The sequence below is a fragment of the Protopterus annectens genome, chromosome 1.part1, assembly GCF_019279795.1.
Source record: "Protopterus annectens isolate FY-2018-M chromosome 1.part1, PAN1.0, whole genome shotgun sequence".
NCBI classification, from domain to species: Eukaryota; Metazoa; Chordata; order Ceratodontiformes; family Protopteridae; genus Protopterus; species Protopterus annectens.
This window is the reverse complement of record NC_056726.1, coordinates 660,518,506-660,541,751: the sequence shown is the minus strand read 5'-3', so window position 1 is coordinate 660,541,751 and position 23,246 is coordinate 660,518,506. Positions and strand designations below refer to the sequence as shown.

General features: G+C 39.4%; 1 protein-coding gene across 2 annotated transcripts in view; it reads left to right on the top strand.

Annotated features, from left to right (window-relative positions):
* Positions 1 to 23,246, top strand: part of PHF24 (PHD finger protein 24) — a 1,962,240-nt gene that overhangs the window by 808,085 nt on the left and 1,130,909 nt on the right. For both annotated transcript variants that reach the window (XM_044077480.1, XM_044077487.1), the window contains one exon: positions 17,016 to 17,392. In XM_044077480.1, coding sequence (XP_043933415.1) covers positions 17,027 to 17,392 — 366 coding nt within the window. In that variant the 5' untranslated portion in view covers positions 17,016 to 17,026. The remainder of the gene's footprint in view (positions 1 to 17,015; positions 17,393 to 23,246) is intronic.

Sequence of the window (23,246 nt, the reverse complement as noted above, 5' to 3'; positions counted from 1 at the left end):
AGTCTCACTGCTACAGAGTAGCTCCCTCCCTGAAGTGACCACTGCACCAGTCCTTGTTTCAAGTGAGTGGTCTATCTGGGCCACCCCCCCAGGGTACGAGACCCACATGCTTGTCTCCTAGGTTCATAGGTAGGTACTAGGCTATCTGCCCAAGGGCCTACGTAAGCCTAGCCAGTAAGGTACCATAGCTTACGCCACCCAAGAAAGTTATTTTCCTGTGCCACTGTCCAGCAGAGACACAGTAGTGATCCCCGGGGTGTATTTCCTATTTCACATCCACTCATCAAGATTTTTCTTGAAGAGTGCTAATGAAGAACTTTGCTTGACATAGTTGGGTAGCTTGTCTCCAAGGCTGACTGCGTATAACTGCATGCACACAAGGTACTGCATTATCAGAATCATTCCTTATCAGGACATCTGCAGGGATATCTTCTACTCCTAATTGCTTGCTTTCTTTCCCACCCTCCAAGTCAAGGTAAACTCTAGCCAAAGGTATTTGGAATGGTGTCCCTCCTAAAGCTCTGAATGGAGTAGACTGCTCAAGCAAGTAGTACTCCTCTTTAACCATTGCAGGCTTCACAATGGTTAGGTCAGAGGCTGTGTGTCTCTGAACAGTGGCCTGTTTTCCATCTACTAAACATATAATGTCTTGTGGTAGTTTGGTACCCTTATTGTCTCCAGACAACTTACTGCTGACATTCTGTCATTCCCACTTACTGGCTCTCCAATCTCTTTTACCCACCTTGCTTCCATGGACATCTATATGCTACATGGCTGCTCTGGTTACAATTAAAACATTTAATCCTTGATCCTGGCTGTGTACCTGAACTAGTGGCTTCCCCTGTTACTGGTGGACTCCGTTGGTGTGGTTTAGGCTGCCCACCGTGGGTTGCCTTAGACCCATGTGCAGCACTGGGTATCCCTTTCCTGTGCAGTGATGCCTTGTTTGATAGGTATAGGTCTCCCTTTTTTCCCGAACTCAGCTGTGGTCCTGCATTCCTGTCTGCCAACCAGATTCTCATGTCCTTAGGCAAAGTGCTAAGGGCTTGTTCCCTCACCAAAAGGTCTGCCAGCCCTTCAAAAGTGGTGACCTGACACCCACACACCCACCTATGAAGATAAGTGATTAACTCAGCAATATATTCACACACACTTAAATCTGCCTTGCATCTATTCCCACGAAACTTTGTCTTGGCACATCTCCGCCAAATGGATCCTTGACAGCTTGCCATACTCTTCTGTTGACATCCTTGCTGCCCTCCCTGACTAACTACGCTAACAAAATATAAATAAAACTGTTGTGATATGAAGCTCTGAATATGCTCTCAATCAGCCATACAATGAACAAACACCTTCTTTAGTGACCACTGTTTACAGACTTCAGGAGTTCCAGTATCCACACCACTAAATCTTAATATATGGATATCCCACCACTGCCAACCAAAAATGTGATGCTCCACCAGTGGACCAGTAATCAACAAGCCTCAGTACTCACCACTAGCACCAGTGGGGGACATACATTGGGAGGATGATAGGTATGCACACAATATTTCCAGATGCAGCTCTCTGCACCAAGTGCAATTTCTCTTAAGAGCACACAGAGACCACAGTCAGTCTAGGGCTGTTTTCTTCCTCTTTCTCCAGATCCCCAATATAACTTAAAGGGTTCCAATCCAAGTACTCCAAAACTGTCTCTGCCCAGCCAGTGCTTCGTATCCCTGTCAAGTAGCTGGCAGACACACACTTAGAGATGTGTTTTACACACACACACACACACACACACACACACACACACACACACACACACACACACACACACACACCTAGGAAAGGCTGGCACAGGTTTACTAGCTATGCCCCCTTTTGCCCAGACTATAAGGTAATCACTGCCACCAGAACCTCTTATCAGCTACTTTAAGGCCCTTAACAAAAGGTGTCCAATTTTACTGTGTAATGTTACCACCAATACAAATGGTAGTTTGACCAAAAGCAAGGCTGTTAGGAGTGTCCCACAGTGTCAGCAAATAAATATGCATGTACTCTCAGAACTTAAATCTCTGTAGATAGATCAACTACAATGAAATGTTTAAATATATTTAATAATAAATGAACAAGAGAGTACTAAATATATATTTACAATTATATCAGAGTTCAAAAATCACAGGAAATATTTAAAACAATATTGCAGGACAGTCTCAAATAAATGAAGAAAAACATCTAAACTATGCTTCACTATATTCCTGACTAAATCTAAGAGAATTAGTATACCCTAGTAAATTTACTTCAGAGCAAGACAGAGGTGTGGTGAATGGATCTTGTCAGGTCCAAGACTGAATACAGAATGCTGTCCCTCACAGAGAGTTCTTAAATTAATATCTGAAATATTACTGCTGGGATAGCTCGCAGAATGACATCATTTCTTGTCACCTGACTCTATCCCAGTTAAACCCCCCAGTGTTGAAAGCTATCAGTATTTAGCATCCACCTGTGAAAATGCATAGACAAGGGCTTTTTCTCAGATATTTGGCAAATGGTGGATGTCATAAAACAATAAAACACTTCCAAGACAATACAGAAAGTTCCCTAGTTGTAGACATTGTCTCCTTGCTGCACTGAAACCAAAAGACATCTTTGTTTATGGCCTAGCCATGAAGTAATTTAATTTCAACTATTTTTGTGAAGTTTTTCAAGTTAACCTCTTGTATTCCAGTTTCCCCTGTTAAAATATATATATTTAAATAGTTACAATACTGTATGTACATTTCTGTTCTATTCCAGTAGGGTACACTGTGGTTACATTTTAAATAGCACTTTGTAAAAATACTTCTTCAGCACACATCTATACAAACCATCTTATATAACATACAGCTCTAATACAGTTGTATCACAAACATCTTATATGAATCATGTTGATATTCACAAATGACATATAATTATTTACAAAATTCCCGATAGCTGGGCTGGCAATATTTCCTTTCATGACAGTCTGACCTGCAGTTGTCCATACATATGCTGATAAACCCTGTAAACTTTTTCCATATGTCAGTGCTCTCGCAAATGACAATAGTATTCAGGCCTTGGGTAGATATGGGAAAAAAATTGTATATGTTAGCTACTTTGGCAGTTTTCTGCTGTTAAATATCTGATACATAATATATCTCATTTCTAGTTCTGACAACATGAAATAACTTATGCCTAATATCCCTGAGAGTGCCTCAAAAACAGCAGTACAGAATATGATTTTTTGTGCATCTCAAATTGCATGCCATTCCATTAAGTGTACTTATGATGCAGTAAATGTTCTTTCCAAGGATGTTGCCCTAGTTCAGTGCTGAGAAAGTACACCTGGCTAAGACTACAGTCTCTGCCAAGGCATAAAAACAAAGCTTTTGTATGCTTGTTTAGATAAAGACTTCTTTTTGGACTGTCTTCTGCAAAGATATTCAAAACGTTGGAAGAAAGAGACAAAATTATGGTGAGTTTTAAACAACTCTTTATTTTCCTGTTCCAAAATTTCAAATAGAAATCTTTTCCTTTTCAGTCCTCTATTCCTCAGGTCCCACATGACCAAAAGCTTTTGGAACATTCAGTCTTACCATAGTTTTTAAAACAGAGTCTTAGAAACTGTTTCCCAGAATCAGAAAAAGAAAATGCTTCTATTCTAAGCATTTTCTGGTCCCAGGAAAATAAAAGAAGGCATTTAGAGGCCTATCTTGGATCTGTCAGTTCTAAACACATTCTTGAAAATTCCAAAATTCAAAATGCTGACCCTCCAGTCTCTTTCCACTCATTCTCTCAAAAGCATTTATGGCTACCCTGGATCTCATGGATGTTTAGCTACATATTCCAATTTACTCTTTTGTTAGAAATGTATTTATTTATTACATTTGTTTACTGTGATAGTCCAGCTGCTCAGAAAGCTAACCTGTTTCAGCAGAGGCTGGGAGAATGTTAAGATACTGTGCCTTTGGGTTGTACTTTGTTTTCTGCTTTCTCTTTTGGATGTTCTACTGCTGCAAGGGTATTTATAAACTCTGTTGCCCCAATTGTAGGTTTCTGCAGGCTCCAGAGTATCCACATTTACCCTTGCCTGGGTGGTTTTATTATTCAAGCCACTTCATATTACAAAACTCTTCAGAACTTAAAGTTCATAATCATTTTCTTTCAGAACCGAGATTCACTTTGATTTTCCAAAAGTTCTGTTTTCTCCCTACCCACACTCCTGTGTTCCTAGAATGCCATCTCAAATCTTCTCCAGTAATTTTTCTTCCTTCAGGCACAATGTTATTCTTAACTATTCTTAACTGACAAATCTTTCTATGACCTCTGCAATAGTAATACAGAGAGCCTTGGGGTATACGATACCGTCCATTCAGATAATTTCTTTTGCCAGTCAGAGGAAAACCTAGTGACACTTAAAGCCAATATGAGCTCAATATTGTCATCCTCTGTCCTTCCCTACTCCTCTCTTGCAATTCTTGAAGAAAGAGCTACACTAGTGGACCACTTGGATAAACTTGAATTGTGGAATTCCTTTTCAAATTCCATGTCTTCTCCAATAGAATCTCCAGAGGTGAATCACTCACAGGTTGGAGGGCTTGTTCAAAGCATTTCAGAGTACAAGAAACTTTGGGGGGGGACAGGAAAGAACATATAAACATATGGTCCTGAGGAATGCTTCATGTTCTGATGAAAAGCACAAATGTAATGTGGTATCTCAATAAACAGGACAGTGCAAAATCTTACTCTCTATGCAGGCTAGCAGTGATGGCTTGGAAAACCGCAATAAATTACATCTGTTTTTTCTCAAAAAGTAGTTTACATTCTATGAAAACAGATTAGTTTAGCAAATTATCTGAGCAGATCAAATGCAGACCTCAATAAATGGATGTTGAATAGGTAGGTCTTCCTTCAGATCCACTACCAGTAGGGTACCCCACAGATTTCTTATTCAACAGTAGTCTGAACCATCAGCTCAGATTTCTTTCTCCAGGACCCTTGCAAGGAAGCCTAAGCAATGGATACCTTCTTCTTCACTTGTAAAGGAAAATTCTTCTGTTCCTTTCCTCCATTTTCGCTAATACAGAAACTCCTCCTAAAAATTCCGTAGGACAATCCAAAAATTCTCTAAGTGACTCCTTTTGGTCCAGACAACGCTGTTTCTTCTCATTTCTTTCACTTAAACAAGGGTAGTCACACCCTTACTATCCCAATTGGTGGACTTTCTCTCACAAATGAAGGACTCTTTCTTGCATCACAGCCTGAATACTCAAGCTCACTGTATGGGTGATTAACTTTGGATTCCTTGTAGGCATGTTTATTGTGAGGGTGTGCTACTGTTAATAAAGGAGGCTAGAAAACATGACACTAGAAAATCATATATCTCTAAATGGAAAATTATCTGATGTCAATTTTTATTCTGTCCTCAGCCGATGAGTTTGGATTCAAGAAGTTGGATCTGACTCTGTCACTGCAAAAGCCTGTGGCAACTTTGAACTCTTGAGCCTCTACCTTACCCATAATGCACCAACCCCCATTACCTCAGATATCATTTGCCACTTATAGGGGAAAGACATGGTGATTTGTCTCTCGAGCTTGTCAATTAGATAAGTGCTTTATTTTTGTTATTTTTCAACTGTTGTGTGTGTGTGTGTGTGTATATATATATATATATATATATATATATATATATGTGTGTGTGTGTGTATATGTGTATGTATATATATATATATATATATATATATATATATCCTGTCATCTTTTTCTTCTTTAGCACTAGTAGTCGCTTGATACTCTTGTTAGTATCCCTATCTCTCTCCCTTTTCCCTCCTATACTAGCATAGTTCTTGTGTAACCTTTGTAGGTAGTTTAATTCCCTTTTTCCTTCCTTTTCTTCCCGTCTTCTTTAAAAAAAGCCTTTTTCTATCCATTTACCTGTTGCTATCTGTCACGTATTAAATTTCTGTCTTATTTTTTGCTACCATGGCAGGAAGAGTGAAAAGCCTGGCGGATTTTAAAAAATGTGGGAAGTGTGGTCAGTAAATTCCCCTTTCTGACTCACGCACTCTGTATGTGTGCATAGTATTGGTCCACTTCACCTGCAAGAAAGTTGTGCTATATGTCATGTGTTCAACCCAAGGGCATTAGTTGAACACAAAGCAAACGTATTTTGAAGGGACTCCTCCTCTTTTGATGAAGCTATTTCTGGAGACATACCTTAAAGTACCTTGTACTTCTCTGAGCTCTTCAACAGCCTCCTGCAAGAACTCGGAGAAATCTTTGAAAGATCTTCTTCGGAACCTACTGTGTTATTTGATCCATTAACGAAGAAAGCAAAACTCTTGAATCCAACTTCTTTTTCGGATCAGAGGAAGACTACGGAATTACCATTGGATTTGACTGTTTCTTCAGATCTGAAGTCTCAAAAAGCTAAGGATTCCTCAGATCCAAAGGCTTCAGATCAGTCAAAAATTTTAGATGCGATTCCTTTGCCTAGGACAAGGTAATCCTGATCAGTGGACCCTGTCCCATCAAGATTACCTTCTCCGTCTTTGGCCAGACCAGAATTGCCTTCTGTGCATTCCTCTCACTCTTCTAGAAGCCTTACTGTAGAGGATGTGGAGAGGGTAGTGAGACAGCTTCTCTCAGCACAGAGTCTGCCAGCTTTTACCTTTGCTCCTACCCCATCAGGTCAGGAAGCTCATACATCCACAACACCACCTCTAACTTATCCTGCTCTGACTCCTTCCATGGTCTCGGAACCCTCGGATCTGAGTCTTCCAGACCCATCTGCTTCAGATCCAAGGATTGCTCTGAGCTCTTCACTACAGTCAAATCCAGAGAGCTCTTTGCTGATTCTGTCCTGTCGAGACCGAGGTGTTAGTCGAGTGCGTGAGCTTCAACACCATCTATGCACCTTGGAGCCCCGACAATGGTAAGTTTGGCTCTGACTTCTGCCTCAGGGGGGCATTCCTCACAGCAGGGAAGGACCAGGGATCAGAAAGCCCTTTTCTCAGATTCGGGTTCCTATCCCTTCCCAGGAACATCTGCCTTTAGGACTTTGGAGAGAGCCCTGTCAGCAGCCATGACTTAGACAGTGCCTATCCCCTTGGATTCTGTAGCTACATTGATCCCACATCTGTGCCAAGAATCTCAACTAACCTCTCCTCAGGGACAGCTGGTACCAAATCCCCAGGACTCCCATCTGGGTAATCCGACCTCTTCTAATACTTTCCCAGAATATCCCACTGAGGAAATCCCTAAAAAGAGGACATGCAAGAGGAAGCATTTAGATTCCCCTGAATCGGTCAGAGGATACAGATTTTGAAGAGGGCAAAGGTTTTCCATGGTCAACTCCTGATGATGTCTTTTTCAGAGACATCCTTGAAATCCTCAAACAGAGAAGGGGTCTGGAAGCCCAGCAACCCTTCTTAAGAGGAATCTGTACTTCTGGAGGCATTTGTTACTGGCCCATCTAATTCCTGGGTGAGTCCACCAGCTGATGAGCTCATTGACTTGGTCTTTTGGCAGGCATGGAAGGAACTTGACAGCATTGAGCCCATTCCCATGAAGCCCGACAAAATTATGACCTCATCCTTGGATAGACAGTTCTGGTCCAAAGGTCCCTCAGTTGATGCCATGGTTGTGGTGGCTGCCAGTAAAAAGGAACTTGTAGAGGAAAGTTCCAATTTTCATCCCCCCAACAAGGAGTTGCAGGCAATGGACAGATTTGGGAAGCATGTCTATTCTTCAGTGACCTTTGACTTAAGGTCTTGAACTGTTTGGCACATTTCACCAGACTGCAGAGAGATCAGATTAAGGAACTTTCAGTTACCCTCACAGGAACCATTTCTGAAGAGGTGAAGGGTTTCATCATTTTTCTGTTGGTGACCATACAAACAAAATCCAACTCTTCCATGAGACTCATTTCTAAGGTAGCAGAAGGAACCTCAAAGGGAGTGGGTTCAGGTGCATCCATTAAGAGACATGCCTGGATGCACTTTTGTGATTTTGTGGAGCCTTTTAAGTCTGCATTCATTAATGATCCTCCTGACGACATGTCTCTTTTTGGCTCTAAAGTAAAGACACTTTGACCAAGTGTGAGAAGGATGGAAAGACTCTTTCTGCCTTGGGCTTACCCCTCAAAGATCCTTTTTGAGGAATCATCGAGGCAGTTGAAAGATGTGGTTCAAGAAATCACAAGGAGCTTTCCAGGATTTATGTGGAGAGTATTCCTGCAGAGGGGGGAAATACAAATGGTAGACACTGCTATCACAGCAGAGGAGGGCCACAACATCAATGGTCTGGAGAGTCTTTCTTTGGCATACCCTTCCAGCGCTCCTGAAAAGAGGCCCAATTCTCCCCCTCTGGAGGCAATCTGTGGTCATTTATCCCTGCATCAGACAGCCTGGTTAGAAATAACAAAAGATACTTGGATGCAGAGGATCATTTCCAGAGGTTATATAATACCATTTATCCTTCCTCTCAGTTCCAGAAGAGTCCCTGATGTTTCACCCAGTCTGATGGAGCAAACAGCAATTCAAATACAAAAGCTGCTAGACAAAAGAATCATCCAAGAGGTCCCCCAGAACAGAAAGAATCCGCAACTTACTCAAGATTCTTTTTAGTGCCAAAGAAAACAGGGGACTGGAGACCAGTTCTGGATCTCAGCAACCTAAACAAATCTGTTCAAAAGACCAAGCTCCTCATGGTCATGGTTCATTCTATTCTTTCATTTTTGGAAAAGGAAGACTGGATGTGTTCATTAGTTCTCCAGGATGCATACTATCATATAAAAGTGAATAGATGATCCAAGAAATTCTTACACATCCTGCTGGGAGCCAGTCATTACCAGTTCAGAGCACTGTCCTTTGGTCCAAACACAGCCCCCAGGGTGTTCACCAAATGCATGTCAGTAGTAGCAGCGCACTTAAGACTGCAAGGATTCTGGGTGTTTCCATACTTAGATGACTGTGTCATTTCCATCCCGACCAGGCATCAGTTTATTATGGCAAGAGAAAAAGTTATCCAGACTTGTGCACTGCTAGGAATAACCATAAATTATGAAAAATCTCATAGAACCAAGTCCAAGTCTAAAATTCATAGGAGCTGTACTCTACACAAAATCAGCGATAGCCTCCCTTCCCTATTCCAGTGCTCAAACTTTAACATCACAAGTAAGAAAGATAATTTCCAGTACTAGAGTCTTGGCACACCTAGTTCTTCAAGCATTGAGATGAATGGCAGCAATAACCTTAGTTCCTTTGGCCAGATTTCATATATGGATTCTTCAATGGATGTTGGCATTTCAATGGTCAGTACTTCAGCTCCCTTTATCTGCTCAAATACATATCACCGACATGTGCAAGAAGGATTTGACATGGTGGATCCAGTCAGAGCAAGTTATATGGGGCCATTTATTTTTCCACCTTTCAGCTCAAGGTCATAGTGACCATGGATGCTTCTTAGCTGGGATGGGGGGGGGGGCATTACCTAAGAAGACTGTCCAAGGCATATGGTCTTCTGAAGAGGCCAATTTACATATCAGTGTCCTAGAGTTAGTTGAGAGCAGTTCTTTTTGTGTTGCAAGCCTTTCATGATGCTCTATCATTAGGAAAAATTGCGATACAAATGGACAACATGTCAGTGGCTTGGTACATCAACGAACAAAGGAGGGACCAGATCGTACTCCCTTTGTCAAGAAGCACTAAAGGTGTGACAATGGGCAATATCTTCCAACTGCTTTCTCTTAGCAATACACATTCTGTGGAAATCCAGTGTGTTAGCAGACAAATTGAGTAGGTGCATTCTGTTACCTCATGAATGGTCCCTCAACCAGAAGGTAGTGGAGTCGATTTTCTGCAAGTGGGGCCAGCACTGCTGCAGTCTCTTTGCATCTCCCCTGAGCAATAATATCGCAGGTACTTTGCCCTAATCACTTCACAGGGGAAGTCACCAAGGGATGCTCTTCTCAACAGTTTGCCTCCGCTTTACTTTATGCATATCCTCCAAATCCCCCTGATTCCAAATTTGCTTCAGAGAGCTGCCAGGTTGCGGTGCAAAGTCATTCTCATTGCACCCTTTTGGCCTCAACAGATTTGGTTTCCTTTCCTGTGGCCTCATTTAATTCATCATCCAGGATTCTGGACCCAGCTCCAGATCTCCTGTCTCACCTAACAGGCATGATACAGCCGGACCTTCCGAATCTCAGGCTGACAGCTAGGTTTCTCCAATTCCTGTAATAGCCAGACACCCGATGCTCTCATTCCCTGTCCACCATATTTTGTTATCTTCCCTTAAACCATCCACAAGGAAACTTTATGCTAGTAAATGGAAAAGATTTGTACACTGGGCACTTCAAAACCATGTGGACCCTTTTTCTGCCCCTGTTCATGATGTTCTAGAGTTCCTGATGCTGCTGTTTAACCAAGGGGCAAGTTCTTCAACAGTTAAAGTCCAGTTGGCAGCAATTTCTAATTTTCATATTGGATTTGATGGCTTTTCACTGGCTTCTCATAAGTTATATAAAGCCTTTGTATGGGGCACAATACTACTCAGACCTCCTATTAAAGATCTCATGCCTCCATGGGATCTAAATCTGGTACTGCAACCCTTGGTCCTTCCACCCTTTGAATCTGCACATGATTGTGATCTTAAAATGTCTGTCTTGAAAAACTTTATTTTTGATTGCCACTATTTCTGCCAGATGAATTTCAGAAATCCAAGCCTTGTCAGTAAAACCTCCATATCTGATATTTCATAAGGATAGAGTTTCCTTATAAATGAATGCAACCTTTTTACCCAAAGTTGTGTCATACTCTAACATTAACCAAGCCATTAACCTACCAGTTTTCTTCCCAAATTATTCGAGCAAGGGCGAATACTTATTACATTCACTTTGTTACTTTTATTTACATAGAACAAAATATATTAGAACTACAGATGAATTATTTGTATCCTTTGCTGATCTGAAATTGGGTAAACCGGTATCTAACGTCCCTTTAGCCAAGTGGCTTACTGACTGCATCTCTTTTATTTGCAACAAATTGAGAATAACTTTACCAAAAAGAATACATCCTCATTCAACCAGGTCTGTAGCAACTTCCTCAGTTTTTCACTCAAGGGTTTCCATGGATGACATTTGTGCAGCAGCAGCTTGAGCTTCCACCCACACTTTCATCACTGTTTACAAGCTGGATTTGGTATCCAGAGGAAGAGTACCTTTTGGCTCAGTGGTGCTTAGAAATATCCTTCCTTGAGTCCACCCTGGGATTTAGGTAGGTGGAGACTCTGTCCCATCAGTAGAAGGCAGAATGGAATTTGACATCATCAGATAAAGAAGTTATATACTTATCATAACGCTTCATCTGTGTTATCCCTTTTCATTCTTCATCAACTCCCCACCCGCTGACCCTCAACCTTTTGGTTGATAGAAGAGCGGGCGGATATAGCAAAATGTTTGTCTCTTCCAGACTTTACAGAGCTCCAGATTTGGCTTTGCCAATTTCTTTCTGATATATTTGCAGTTATAGCTGATTATATAAGAGTTGCATCTTTCTTTAATAGCTTGCAAACAAGATCTGAGGTAATGGGGGTTGATGCATTATGGGTAAGGGAGAAGCTCGAAAGTTCAAAGTTGCCATTAGCTTTTGCAGTGGCCGAATTAGATCCAACCTCTCGGATCTGAACCCATCAGCTGAGGAAGAATGAAAATGGACAACACAAATTGAACGTTATGGTGAGTACAAAACTTTTTTCTCTTTGGTGTCCAAAGAAAGGTATGGATCCTTATCAATTAGGTATGCCTTTTGAATACCAGTATTTGAGTGTGTTGCTCATTTCAGGCCTGTTATACACTTCCATTAAGGTACATATGTCAAGAATTTCTACGCGTCTTCCCATAGATCCTTTTTTCTTTTCACATTCTGAAAAGATCATCCTTTCTTTTCACATTCTGAGATCAGGCAATTCTAAAAAGACATCCTGTACAACAGGCTACCCAGAAAATCTATTCCTGCTCTCTGGGATTTGAATTTTATGATAGCGAAATTGACTCTGCTACCTTTTGAACTAGCTTATTTAATGTATTGTACATGGAAAACAGTTCTTTTTGCTCTAACCTCTTCTAAAAGGGTTTCTGAGTTACAAGCGATATCTCTTCCCCCTTCTCTGTTTTTTTTTTCACAAGTACAAGGTTTCCCTTAGAACTCCTTCAGATGAGGTATAAAACAGAGGTCTCATCTGCTTGAGTTGGTGTTAGCTCAAGTGGATGTAGAAGGTCCTATGGCACCTATCAAAAAGACTAGAGGTTCCTTTATTTTTTGGGTGGAGGGGTTGGTGTAACGTTTAAGGTCTTTTCCTCACAGGTACAAAGAACAGAGTTTGATTCTGGCCTTTAGTTATTGGCTAGGCTTGTAAAAGTCTGTACAGTGATAACCTGATGTTTATTTATGAGCCTCTTTGTTGACGCAGGCAGCGACTGGAACATCCACAAAGGTTCCTTATAAAAAGAATAGTGGAGTAAACAAAATTTCCTATGATGATCACCTCAAAGCCCTGTCTCTTTACTCTCTATTATACAGACTACTGAGAAATGATCTTTGCCTGGTATACAAGGTACCCCTAGACCCTGTTTTGATAAACCTTTTACACATTTACAAAACAAACAGCACCAGAACTACTAGATCAAGGAGGTTTAAAAGAAGGCAGGAGTAAAATGAGCTGTGCAGTGTTTGACTGATTATGACTGGGTAGATTGTGTGTAGTGTTTGACTGATTATGACTGGGTAGATTGTAAGTAATGTATAATGTTTGCAACTGAGAGTGTGTCATAATGGTTTTGATGTAAAATGCTTATAACTAGGATTGTGTTGGTGTGGTTTATATAAATGTATGAGTGCCCATGTCATAAGTGTAACGATGTTTCCTGTTTAAAAAAAGGCAGGAATTGAATAATGTATATAAGGCTGCTTAGGTTATATGATATATAGCAATATATGTCAAGTATGATGTTTGTAAACATGAACTTGTTAGTACAGTTTGATTACTTTTATATCAATGTAAATTTGCCTGTGTCACAAGTGATGGATAATTCAATAAATGTGTTTAAAAAAAATCCTAACTTTTACTTGTGATGTATGTTGGAGAGACAGGTGTGTTTCGCAGAGAATTTCTATTATCTGGAACAGGCTCGCCATCCATGTGAAGCAGAGTTCTTCCTTAACCCTGCTTAAGTGCAACTTGGACCATTGGATGGGTATTCAGAAATTCACCCCTAGTCTGATGACTATGCCTCTGGTGGATAGGGACAGTCAATAAATCACCCCTATAGAAATCAGATTTATGGGTCACATTTGGGTTGCATGGGTAGGCTTATAAGGGCCCTAGTGGTTATTAGCCTAGTGCACACCTATGAATTAACCAAACATTCACAGGTATACCTCTCAACTGTACAGATTTTCATAGAATGTTCAGATTTTTGCCCCATATTTTTGGTCCGTTTTTCATAAGTGTGGTTTTCTGACAAATTAGTGGCAAATCATTAAAAATTGAAGTTAGAAAATAATGACAGACATTTGAGTTTCAGACTTCAAACCTTTCAGAAAATGCATGTTAATGCAAAACCAATTATTCTGTCTACTTGTCACTCATCAGACCTATCAGAGAAAACAATGCCCCATTTGGGATGTACCTCACAAGACACTTCCAACAGCTGGAGAGACCACAAAAGTACCTCACCAAGAGGATTACTGGCCTCAAACATATGTCCTATGCAGCCCAACTGAAAAATCTCCACCTGTACTCAGTGGCATATCACTTACCCAGACGTGATCGCTGCCTGACTTACAAAGCCATGTCCAACTCAGAATTGATGGACATGCTCCACCTAAAGAAATCCAAGTCACTGCGAGCCATGCGGTTTAGTGAGCTAAACCTCACCACAACAATAAATAGAACATGCTGGAGGGATAGATTCCTGTCACAGAGACTCCCCAAGCTTTGGAACAAAATTCCAAACTATATTAGGCAGAGAGCCTCACTAATACTCTTCAAGAGAAACTTTGACAAGTGGATGGGTAACAGAAAATACAACCCTGGGATCACTTCATTGGCTCTGCTTGACAGAGGATCAGTTAATTAATCAATGGTGCGGTGAAAGCCGACACACACTGGCTAGGCTTATAAATGCCCTTGGGCAGATAGCCTAATACCTACCTATGAACTTTTTAAGTTTGCAAGAGCAATATTTAAAACTTGTCCATATTTTTGAGCTTTTGTACCATTTTTCTTTATGCCTTTGTCCAGATTTCTTGCTCTACGAGGTTGTGAGGTATGGTGACCTATGTTGGAGAGAGAGGTATGTTTCACAGAGAATTTCATGTGAAGCAGAGTTCTTCCCTAACCCTGTTTAAGTGCAACGTGGACAAATGGATTGGTAATCAGATATTCACCTCTAGTCTGATGCCTATACCTCTGGTGGATAAGGACAGTCAGAAAATCACCTCTATAGAAATCAGATTTATGGGTCACATTTGGGTTGCATGGGTAGGCTTATAAGGGCCTTTGTGGTTATTAGCCTAGTTCACACCTATGAATTAACCAAACATTCACAGGCAAACCTCTCAACTGTACATATTTTTGCAGAATGTCCAGATTTTTTGTCTCAGAATTTTGGTCTGTTTCTCATTGTGGTTTTCTGGCAAATCATTGAGAAACATTGAGGATTGAAGTTAGAAAAATGACAGAAATTCGAATTTCAGATGTCATACCCTTCAGAAATTTCATGCTAATGCAAAACCTGTTATTCTATCAATTTTTTAGGTTTATCAGAGCAATATTTAAAAAGTGTTCCTGCTTTTGGGCCTTTGACCCCCATTATTTATGGCTTTTCTAGATTTCTTGCTGTTAGAAGTTGAGAGGTATGTTCACAGATAAGTACAAGGCTTAGCTGCCTTTTAGTTTGTGTGAACCCACTGGTTAACCTACTCTGAAAACTTTGTGTTGTCATTGTGTAGAGAAGTTCTGCTTTCTAGGTTTGCTGAGTATCACTTCCATTATTCAGCAATAACAGAGGAACAGCTTTTTACCATTAGCTCATGCATTTTGCTTCCTTGACAGTTACCTTCATGTTGCATTACTGGGTTAGTTAAATAATCTTCAGAATGACATGCTGTGGAAGGGTATGCTGAAATTTGGGAGGGTAACATCTGTTGTGCTTTTCTTATGGAGCACCTCTCTCCCATTATGTTACCCAGCCAAAAAAAAAAATCAATATTCATTTGGGTGACCTACCCTCGTTTCAGCCATGCAGCCATGTGTTCTGTGGATCTTTAATACCTCATTGTTCACCAGTCCTTCATCCAGCAAGCCTTTTAAAGATGTTTGCATTACCAAGCTCAGGATGACTATCTTTCTGTTTCTCATTTACTACTTTAAGTGTATTAGTGCTAACTGACTACATTTCTGACAGCTTTTGAGTTCCTCCCTTGTCACTATTGACTTAATAACAGACACAGTAACCATGGTATTTAGTTACATTACAATCCTTACATTGGCTTAACCTTATATCCACCCATCCACTAATCCACAATCACTTTTCCCATTTTTGCACATGGTGTCAGTGTCACATCAACAGTGACAACCATCTAGAGCCAAGATTCACACTACCAGGTGGCTAGCCCTGGCTGTTCCTCCATACCCAACACTTGCATGCACACTCACACCTATGACTAGTTTAGAGTGTTCAGTCCATGTACTGCATGTCTTTAAAATGTGGGAGGAAACCAGAGCACCCAGAGAAAACTATCCATTTAGAATGACCAGTGTTCCATACTGATATTAAAAGTACTCACACTGCCAGTTTCTAATCTGTGACTATTTGTGTAACTTGCACAAAATCTGCTTATTGACTTTGCCAGAGTACATATTTCTGTTTGGACCACATTTTCTTATTTGCCTTCACAAATGCCATGTATACTTGTAATACTATAAGTGTGAATTGATAATATATGTTTATTAGTTTATTGGTAAACTTATTCTTACCTATTAGTATACCAAGAAAAGGCAAATTATGTTAAAAAACATTTTTTTATCTGTAGGGTGTTCCTGTTCTTTAAACTTGATAAACAGTTAATTTACCCACATGGGGATTGTTTGTCAAAAGACCTAAGCTGTTATCTACTCCATTAGCAAGCTCCAGCTACACTTTCACTCTGTAATTACCTGAAACACTAGCGGAGTATTGAAAGCTTGACAGAAATCCCAGACCACCATATACCAGACCTCTAAGCCTATGTATCATAAATATCATAATAAATCTCTGAATATATTATTTTTAAATCAATACTCATTCTGGTTATTTTGAAATATTTTATAAAACAAATCCAACTAATTTAGGGATAAGATAGTCTGTGATGTCACATGTTGCGGTTCAGGAACTGACCTAGACAGTGGAGGCTGTTCCATATAGAGAAGGCACAAACCCCACAGTTCTAGTGCTGTTTCAGTAGTTTGACTATGGCAACTTCTAATACAAAGGCCAGGCTTGCTAATGCAGGATGTTTCCACATGTTGGGACTTTGACTCCTATTGAAGTACTCAAATGCATAATGCTTTATTACATTACTAGCATTCAGACACAAGGGGAAAAAGAGTAACTGCAGATTTTAAGATAGTTCCATGACAGATGTGTTTTGACACTACTGTCGTACACTGCACCATCAGAGGTCACTAGACACACAGCCAGGAACTGAGGAAACTGTCGGTGTCTAGCTCATGGTGGGTGGAGGGTGAACCTGATCAGCCACAGGAGATACATAAGTTTTGTTTGTCCCTTCTTTAACTTATGTTAATATTTGGAATACATTGTGCAGTACTTTTGGGTTTTTTCTTTATCATCCTTTCTGGAGGTCACTGTGGAATTTTGTAATTTACATTAATTTAAAAAATGATTTCTAATCAAACGTATTTTGCATATTTCTACAAACCATTTGCTTACACATGTGTGTCTATTTCAGTTTTTAGGGCCATGGGGGTGCTATTATCAAAGCGGCATTCTGTGGAACAAGTTCAAAAAGTCAGTATCGCTGTGTCAGCCTTTAAAGATGGTCTAAAGGACAAACAGGCCCCAAAAAGAAAGCCAGAAACTACATGCTGTAAACCAGACATAAACAGGGTAGAAGAAGAACAAGAAGATGCTATGACATCCACACAACCACCTCGTGAAGAGGGTTCGGGAAATCGTGCTGCCTGGGAAAGGCTGAGGGATGGCAAAGGGGTAGAACCAGAGGAGTTCAATCGTGCAAACAGGTTTACCCCTCCGGCATTTGTTAGACCAACTCGAGGGCACACTGATGATGAGCCTGTAGACATTCCGTTACATGAAGGAGATCAGGTAAGATATGATTATTTTCACAGTAAACAGACAGCTGAGTCAGTCTGTTGAAAGTATCATTTCTTAGTAATAAACAAATTAATTCTCTAAGCAGTTTAATCACATAAGATCAGTTTAGTTTATGTTCACTTCTCAGAATTTTAAGCAAAATACTTGCTTCAGAAATGGCAACTGTTTTACATGCCTTTCATAAAACAGTTTATATATATATATATATATATATATATATATCTGTTTACCTTCATTTGGTCGACAAAAATGAATGTCAGTATCTCTGAAAGGTAACTCGCATTACCTCAAAAATGGAAACACCGATGTCTTACTGCACATGTATCGAGAAGCAGCCTCTATTCTTGCAAACATTAAATTAAAAAAATAAATTTAAAGAAACATCATTTTTGAAGTGGGCAAAATAGTTAGACCTTTGAAAGCTTCTTGTGAAAGTTACATCTTAGAAAGCTTCTTGTCAAAAGTAAATATCTGTTTTCAGCTTGACTTTGTGTGCAAATTGCATTTAAAAGCACTGAAAATTATAATGTACAAAGTTTTCTACAATCGGTTCAAAAATTTATTTTAGAAAGTGAATAGATTTCTTGGTTATTTGCTGTACCTTCTAAACTCAGGCACCATTTCATTGGAAGACTTGAATCATTTAATTGTGTAGTGAAATTTTATTACTGATTATTTCAGTAGAAGAAGAAACATGCTCTTCCATACTTGAGCTTTTGAACTTGACTTTTTTGATACACTTGGAAACAGATTACGCCCTGCAGTAGCATCTTGGTTTAGTGTTTATTTATTACAAAGCACAAAAATGTGGGTATTTGTATAGATTTGTAATTATATTGTGTACATATGATTGGTGATTGATGTGTTCTAAATGTAAGGGAAGCTGAATCTACAGTCATGGAACTCATTGTGTTTCTCCTATACCACTTGCTATCTTTACTTATATTTACTTTTAAGCATTTACTTCCAAGATTTGGTATTCATTCTTTAACCTATGAATTTCAGGTGTAGACCTTGAAGTTGTGCTCAGCAAATACTGCTTTACAAGCCAGGCAGATCTCAACTATAAAGAACATCCTGAAGCCTTAACAGTTTGTTTCCCAAAACTATAAACTTTCTAGTAAGGACTCGTACCATTTTTAAGTTGTCTCAGATGGTTTGTGTGAAAACTGCAGCACTGTATTTGATGATTGAATGAGCCCTTGAGGATAATGAAGACAAAACAATTGAGATACTAGTCTGTCTGAGAAAGAAGCAAAAGTCTTTATCTGCATGTCACAAAGAAAATATATGTACGGTAGTTAAAATCTGATCTGTTTGGATTATCAGTAGGCTTAGATTTAGGTTTTTCATTTACTACCTGGCTACAGAGGTAATTCCTTTATCTTCTAAAGCTATGCCCATGTAGTTACCCAGACTAATAATCCCCTCCAACTATGACCTAAAAATCCACTGGCTATGCCCATGTAGTTACCCAGACTAATAATCCCCTCCAGTTAAGTCTACTGTCTACTTATCCCAGTATTGCTATTTTATGTCAAACTCTTTCTTCAACCTTGGAGAGTAGGACCTGTTAAGCTAATTAAAGTCTGTAAAAAACTTACTCTTTCATTGGAACCACTACAGATTACGTAATTCTATAGTAAACCTCTCCACTGTATGAACATGTTTCCACCTAATATATACCAATATTTGCTTTTCTTTCTTTTAAAAATATATTACATTATAATTTTGTTATGCTACTACGACATGCATGAATGGGCATTCCTTTGTTGAAGGATGTGCATTAGGCCCAGCAAGCCAGCACGTAAAAATCTACTGCCAATCATTAGCGGACCAGAGTTCCGCTGTGGCGACCCCTAACCGGGAAAAGCCGAAAGACACAAACAAACTATATAACAATTGTATTCTAGTCTGTATAATTACTGTACCTGAAGTTGCTATTATTTTTTTTTTTGGAGCTGATCTCCACGGGCCTCTACTGAAAATGGACATGTATCCAGTTGGACTAGCCCGGTCAACAAATGTAAAATAAATAAAATAAATAAATAAAGGAATATAAACTAATTTTATCATTTGATTCCTTGTAGGTACATTCAAATACCCGTAATATTTCTGTATCATGCTGCCACCAGCAGTGGCATAATATACTAAGTCAGGCTTATGGTTGATCTGGAAGCTAGTGGTTGCGTGTCTGACCTATCCACTGCTGATGCTCTAAAAGCCTTATTTTTAATCCCTTTTTGTATGAATATTTATAAAAAAAATGGTTTATCTAATGCATAATGTTAGGGCAGAGTTGTCTTTTGATATTTAACAATACTTAATCATTAAAAGCATTCAAGAGTAGAAATGCAATCTGATTGCTGTGGAGAATTAAAGACATAAATACTGTTTGGGAATCAGTGTTGTGAGTGCCAGGTTTTTGTGATGGGCTGCATGACACGTGGTGCATACATTTTTAGTGACCTGTTTGATATAAAACATCTCAAACCTTGTGAAACTGTTCATTCTCGTTCCTTTCCAGGCCACTGCATTTCAACTACATGTGATTAACTGCACTCAATGTCGGTATGCTGCATGGACTACCTTAAGCAGCACTTGGGCTATGGAAATTACATAATACTCTGAGGTTCATTTTAAGGATAACTTCTCAGTCAATGCAGCTGCTACTTGAAGGGTGCTGGTAAATTTCAAGATAGTGTGCCTTACTTTTGTACTCAGCAAGGTTGCGCATATATATATATATATATATATATATATATATATATATATATATATATATATATATAGGTTCATAGGTTCATAGATTAGTACTAAGCTATCTAACTATGCTTGACATTTATTTAAGCCCTAGCCATTTATCTCTGTGAGACTCAAACCCTGCACCTTGTGATCACCCTCCCAACCATACATATGTGTGTGTGTGTGTGTGTGTGTGGGTGTGTTTGTGTGTATGTATATATATATATATATATATATATATATATATGTATATAAAATCTGTATGCAGTTTTTAGCTCTTGCTTTATGTGCCATGTCATTCCGATTATGGCTAATGAAAGCACGAGGACTGCTGGACCAGCGGAGAACAATGGAAATACCTCTACTGCAGCTATAAAGCCACTTGACCACAAAATGTTGCATACATTAATATTTAATTACTTGATTAGCGTCCATTTTCTTCAGGCGTATTTGGTTAGGTTCAGCTTGCTGAACAGAGATACCCTAATACTCTACAATATAATTTTAGTAAGATTTGTCAAACTCTAAGTTTTATTAATGAGGATAATATGGTAGATCATCCCAACATTGCAGTGTAGGACTTTTCTCCACACTTAAAAACAGCTGTTCTTCTTTGGCTGGCTTTGACCATATGGACTTTACTGGCACAATTATCAGTTAAGCTAAGCATAATCATTTCCATTAATGATTCTATATCAATGCAGACATAGTTGATCTTTCTAGACAAGATGGGCATTAATGTTACCAAATGAAAAATTGCAATTTTTGAATGAAGCTGCTTTGGAGAGAGTTCTCCTGTGTCTGACGTGTCCAGTTACAAACTGAGAATATTACTTAATGGGATGCAGAGGGCAACGCTTCTTTCATTTAGAAGGTGGGGACTTTGCCCAAGTTTTTGAACTGGATCAAACAAATATTTGATGTATTAATCACAGGCTTATCTTCAATACCAAGAAATCCAGTACTTCTTTTTTTTGCTAAGTCTAACATCACTACTACTTACCTAATGTTGATAACACTGTCTCCTTTGAGCATGATGTCTCTGTGGTGGTTAGAAAATCCTTGCTCCTTGCAGAACTTATTCTTTGTGGTATCTCTACCTGAAGGCTACTTTAATTCATCCTCTTTAATTTGCATATGAATCTTTCTGCCTGCCTCTTTCATGCTTCGTTAACTTTACATAACTATATTGTAGATACATAAATGAGTTACTTGGTGAACTTACAAAATATGTTTGAGGTGACGTTCTTGAGCCTTGATTCTTGCAGTAAGCCTAACTTCACTACAGAACTGGTGAACATATATTGTCATTTTCATAATTGTATTGTAAATTCACATTGCCATGCTATATGCAAAATGTTTTATCACGTTGTCTTGTTATCCATAAACATGGACTGCAATAATAATGAATTGCACATACAAAAAACAAATATGCAGTCAGTTTATATGTCATGTAATTGTTCATGGTACATTTTATGTACTGTTGAGTTATGCAATGCAGCATTACTGAATAAAACTGGTGGAATTGTAATTTTAATAGGTATATAACAAAAGGAAAATGTCATGGCTAAAATCAGGAATAGCTTCCATAATGATAGGAGCTATCTATTTAAACTAAATAGGAAACAGAGTACTGCTAAAGTTCAACAAGGCCAATTACGAGGGCAAGATATCCTCACAAACTAAAGGCAACATCAAGGCCCTTAACAGCTATGTCTAAAACCTCATAGGCAGCACATATCAGTGTGCTGAACTGGTGGTCACCTTCAGTGAGCAGAACAACAGTCAATTTGCTGGCTGACAAATTCAGCTCAAACATTATCCCCATTCCCCATTAACATAACCCTCTCACTAAGGCCAAAAACACAGCCTCAGTGAGCCCCAACAATATCCTGGGATGCCTCCTAAATAACTTGAAACATGACTTATCAGGACCACTTGAGTTACTTTTCAACTATAGTCCCTTAACAGGCTTTGTATCCTGAGAATGGAGGACTGCATGGGTTATTCCACTATACAAGGGTGGACCATCAATCGACCCCAGAGACTACAGACCTATTAATCTAATTAGTCTAGTATGCAAAGACATGAAATACATTATCATGGAAATGATCAACAAAGACATAGGCAACCTTCAGACATTGAATCCAGCCCAGTTTGGCTTTCTCAAGAGAAGTTCATGCCTACTAACCCTGGAGGACTTCTTTGAGAAGGTCACCAAGGCAATGGATAGAAGGGAAATGGTGTATCCACCTACGTGGACCTGGCTAAGGTGTTCAATCCATTACCATTCTCAGGTATAGTTGACAAACTCACTGAACAGAGCATAAATGCATGTATAACTCAAGGGATTGCCAGCTGGCTCACAGACAGAACCTAAGAAGTCAGGACTGGTGATACCACCTCCACTAAGAGACCAGTCACCAGTGAGGTACCTAAGGGCTCCATTCTGGGTTGGTTCACTTCTATCTGGCATCTTCTCCTCAGAGTAAAGGCTTACCAGGAGAATCCAGAGTATAAACACATTCTCCTATATGGATCACCTTATAGCCTCATTTCTGTACTCTGTCTCCTACAGGTTACTGAAAGGTGATCTATGCTTGGCTTACAAGGCATCCTCAGATCCAGGTCTGATGGGCCATTTCCAAATCCACCAAATGAACAGCATCAGAACCATTATATCCAAGGATTTAAAATTTGCTTGTGACATAAAGAAGATGCTGGTGAAACAGATGTGTCTCAGAGGATCCACATACTCTGGCAGGATTCCTATCATTGTGAAGCAGAGCTTATCCCTAACCCTATTTAAACGTACCCTTGACCAATGAATGGGAAATCATAAATTCACTTCAGGTCTGGACTCATGTTTCTGATAGAGGCAGATAGTTATGCCCAAACTAACATACACCCTCACATAACCTATAGAAACTTCCTATTACCATAATAAACACCCATGATGCATAGGGACACAGTTGTGTTAGATTGCCTGGCTAAGCTTATAAAGGCCCTGGCAATGGTTCACCTAGTATATACCTATGAAACTAAAAGGGAGTTTTGCATCTATAAAGGGTGTTAATCCTTTCAAGAAAGTTGCAGACAC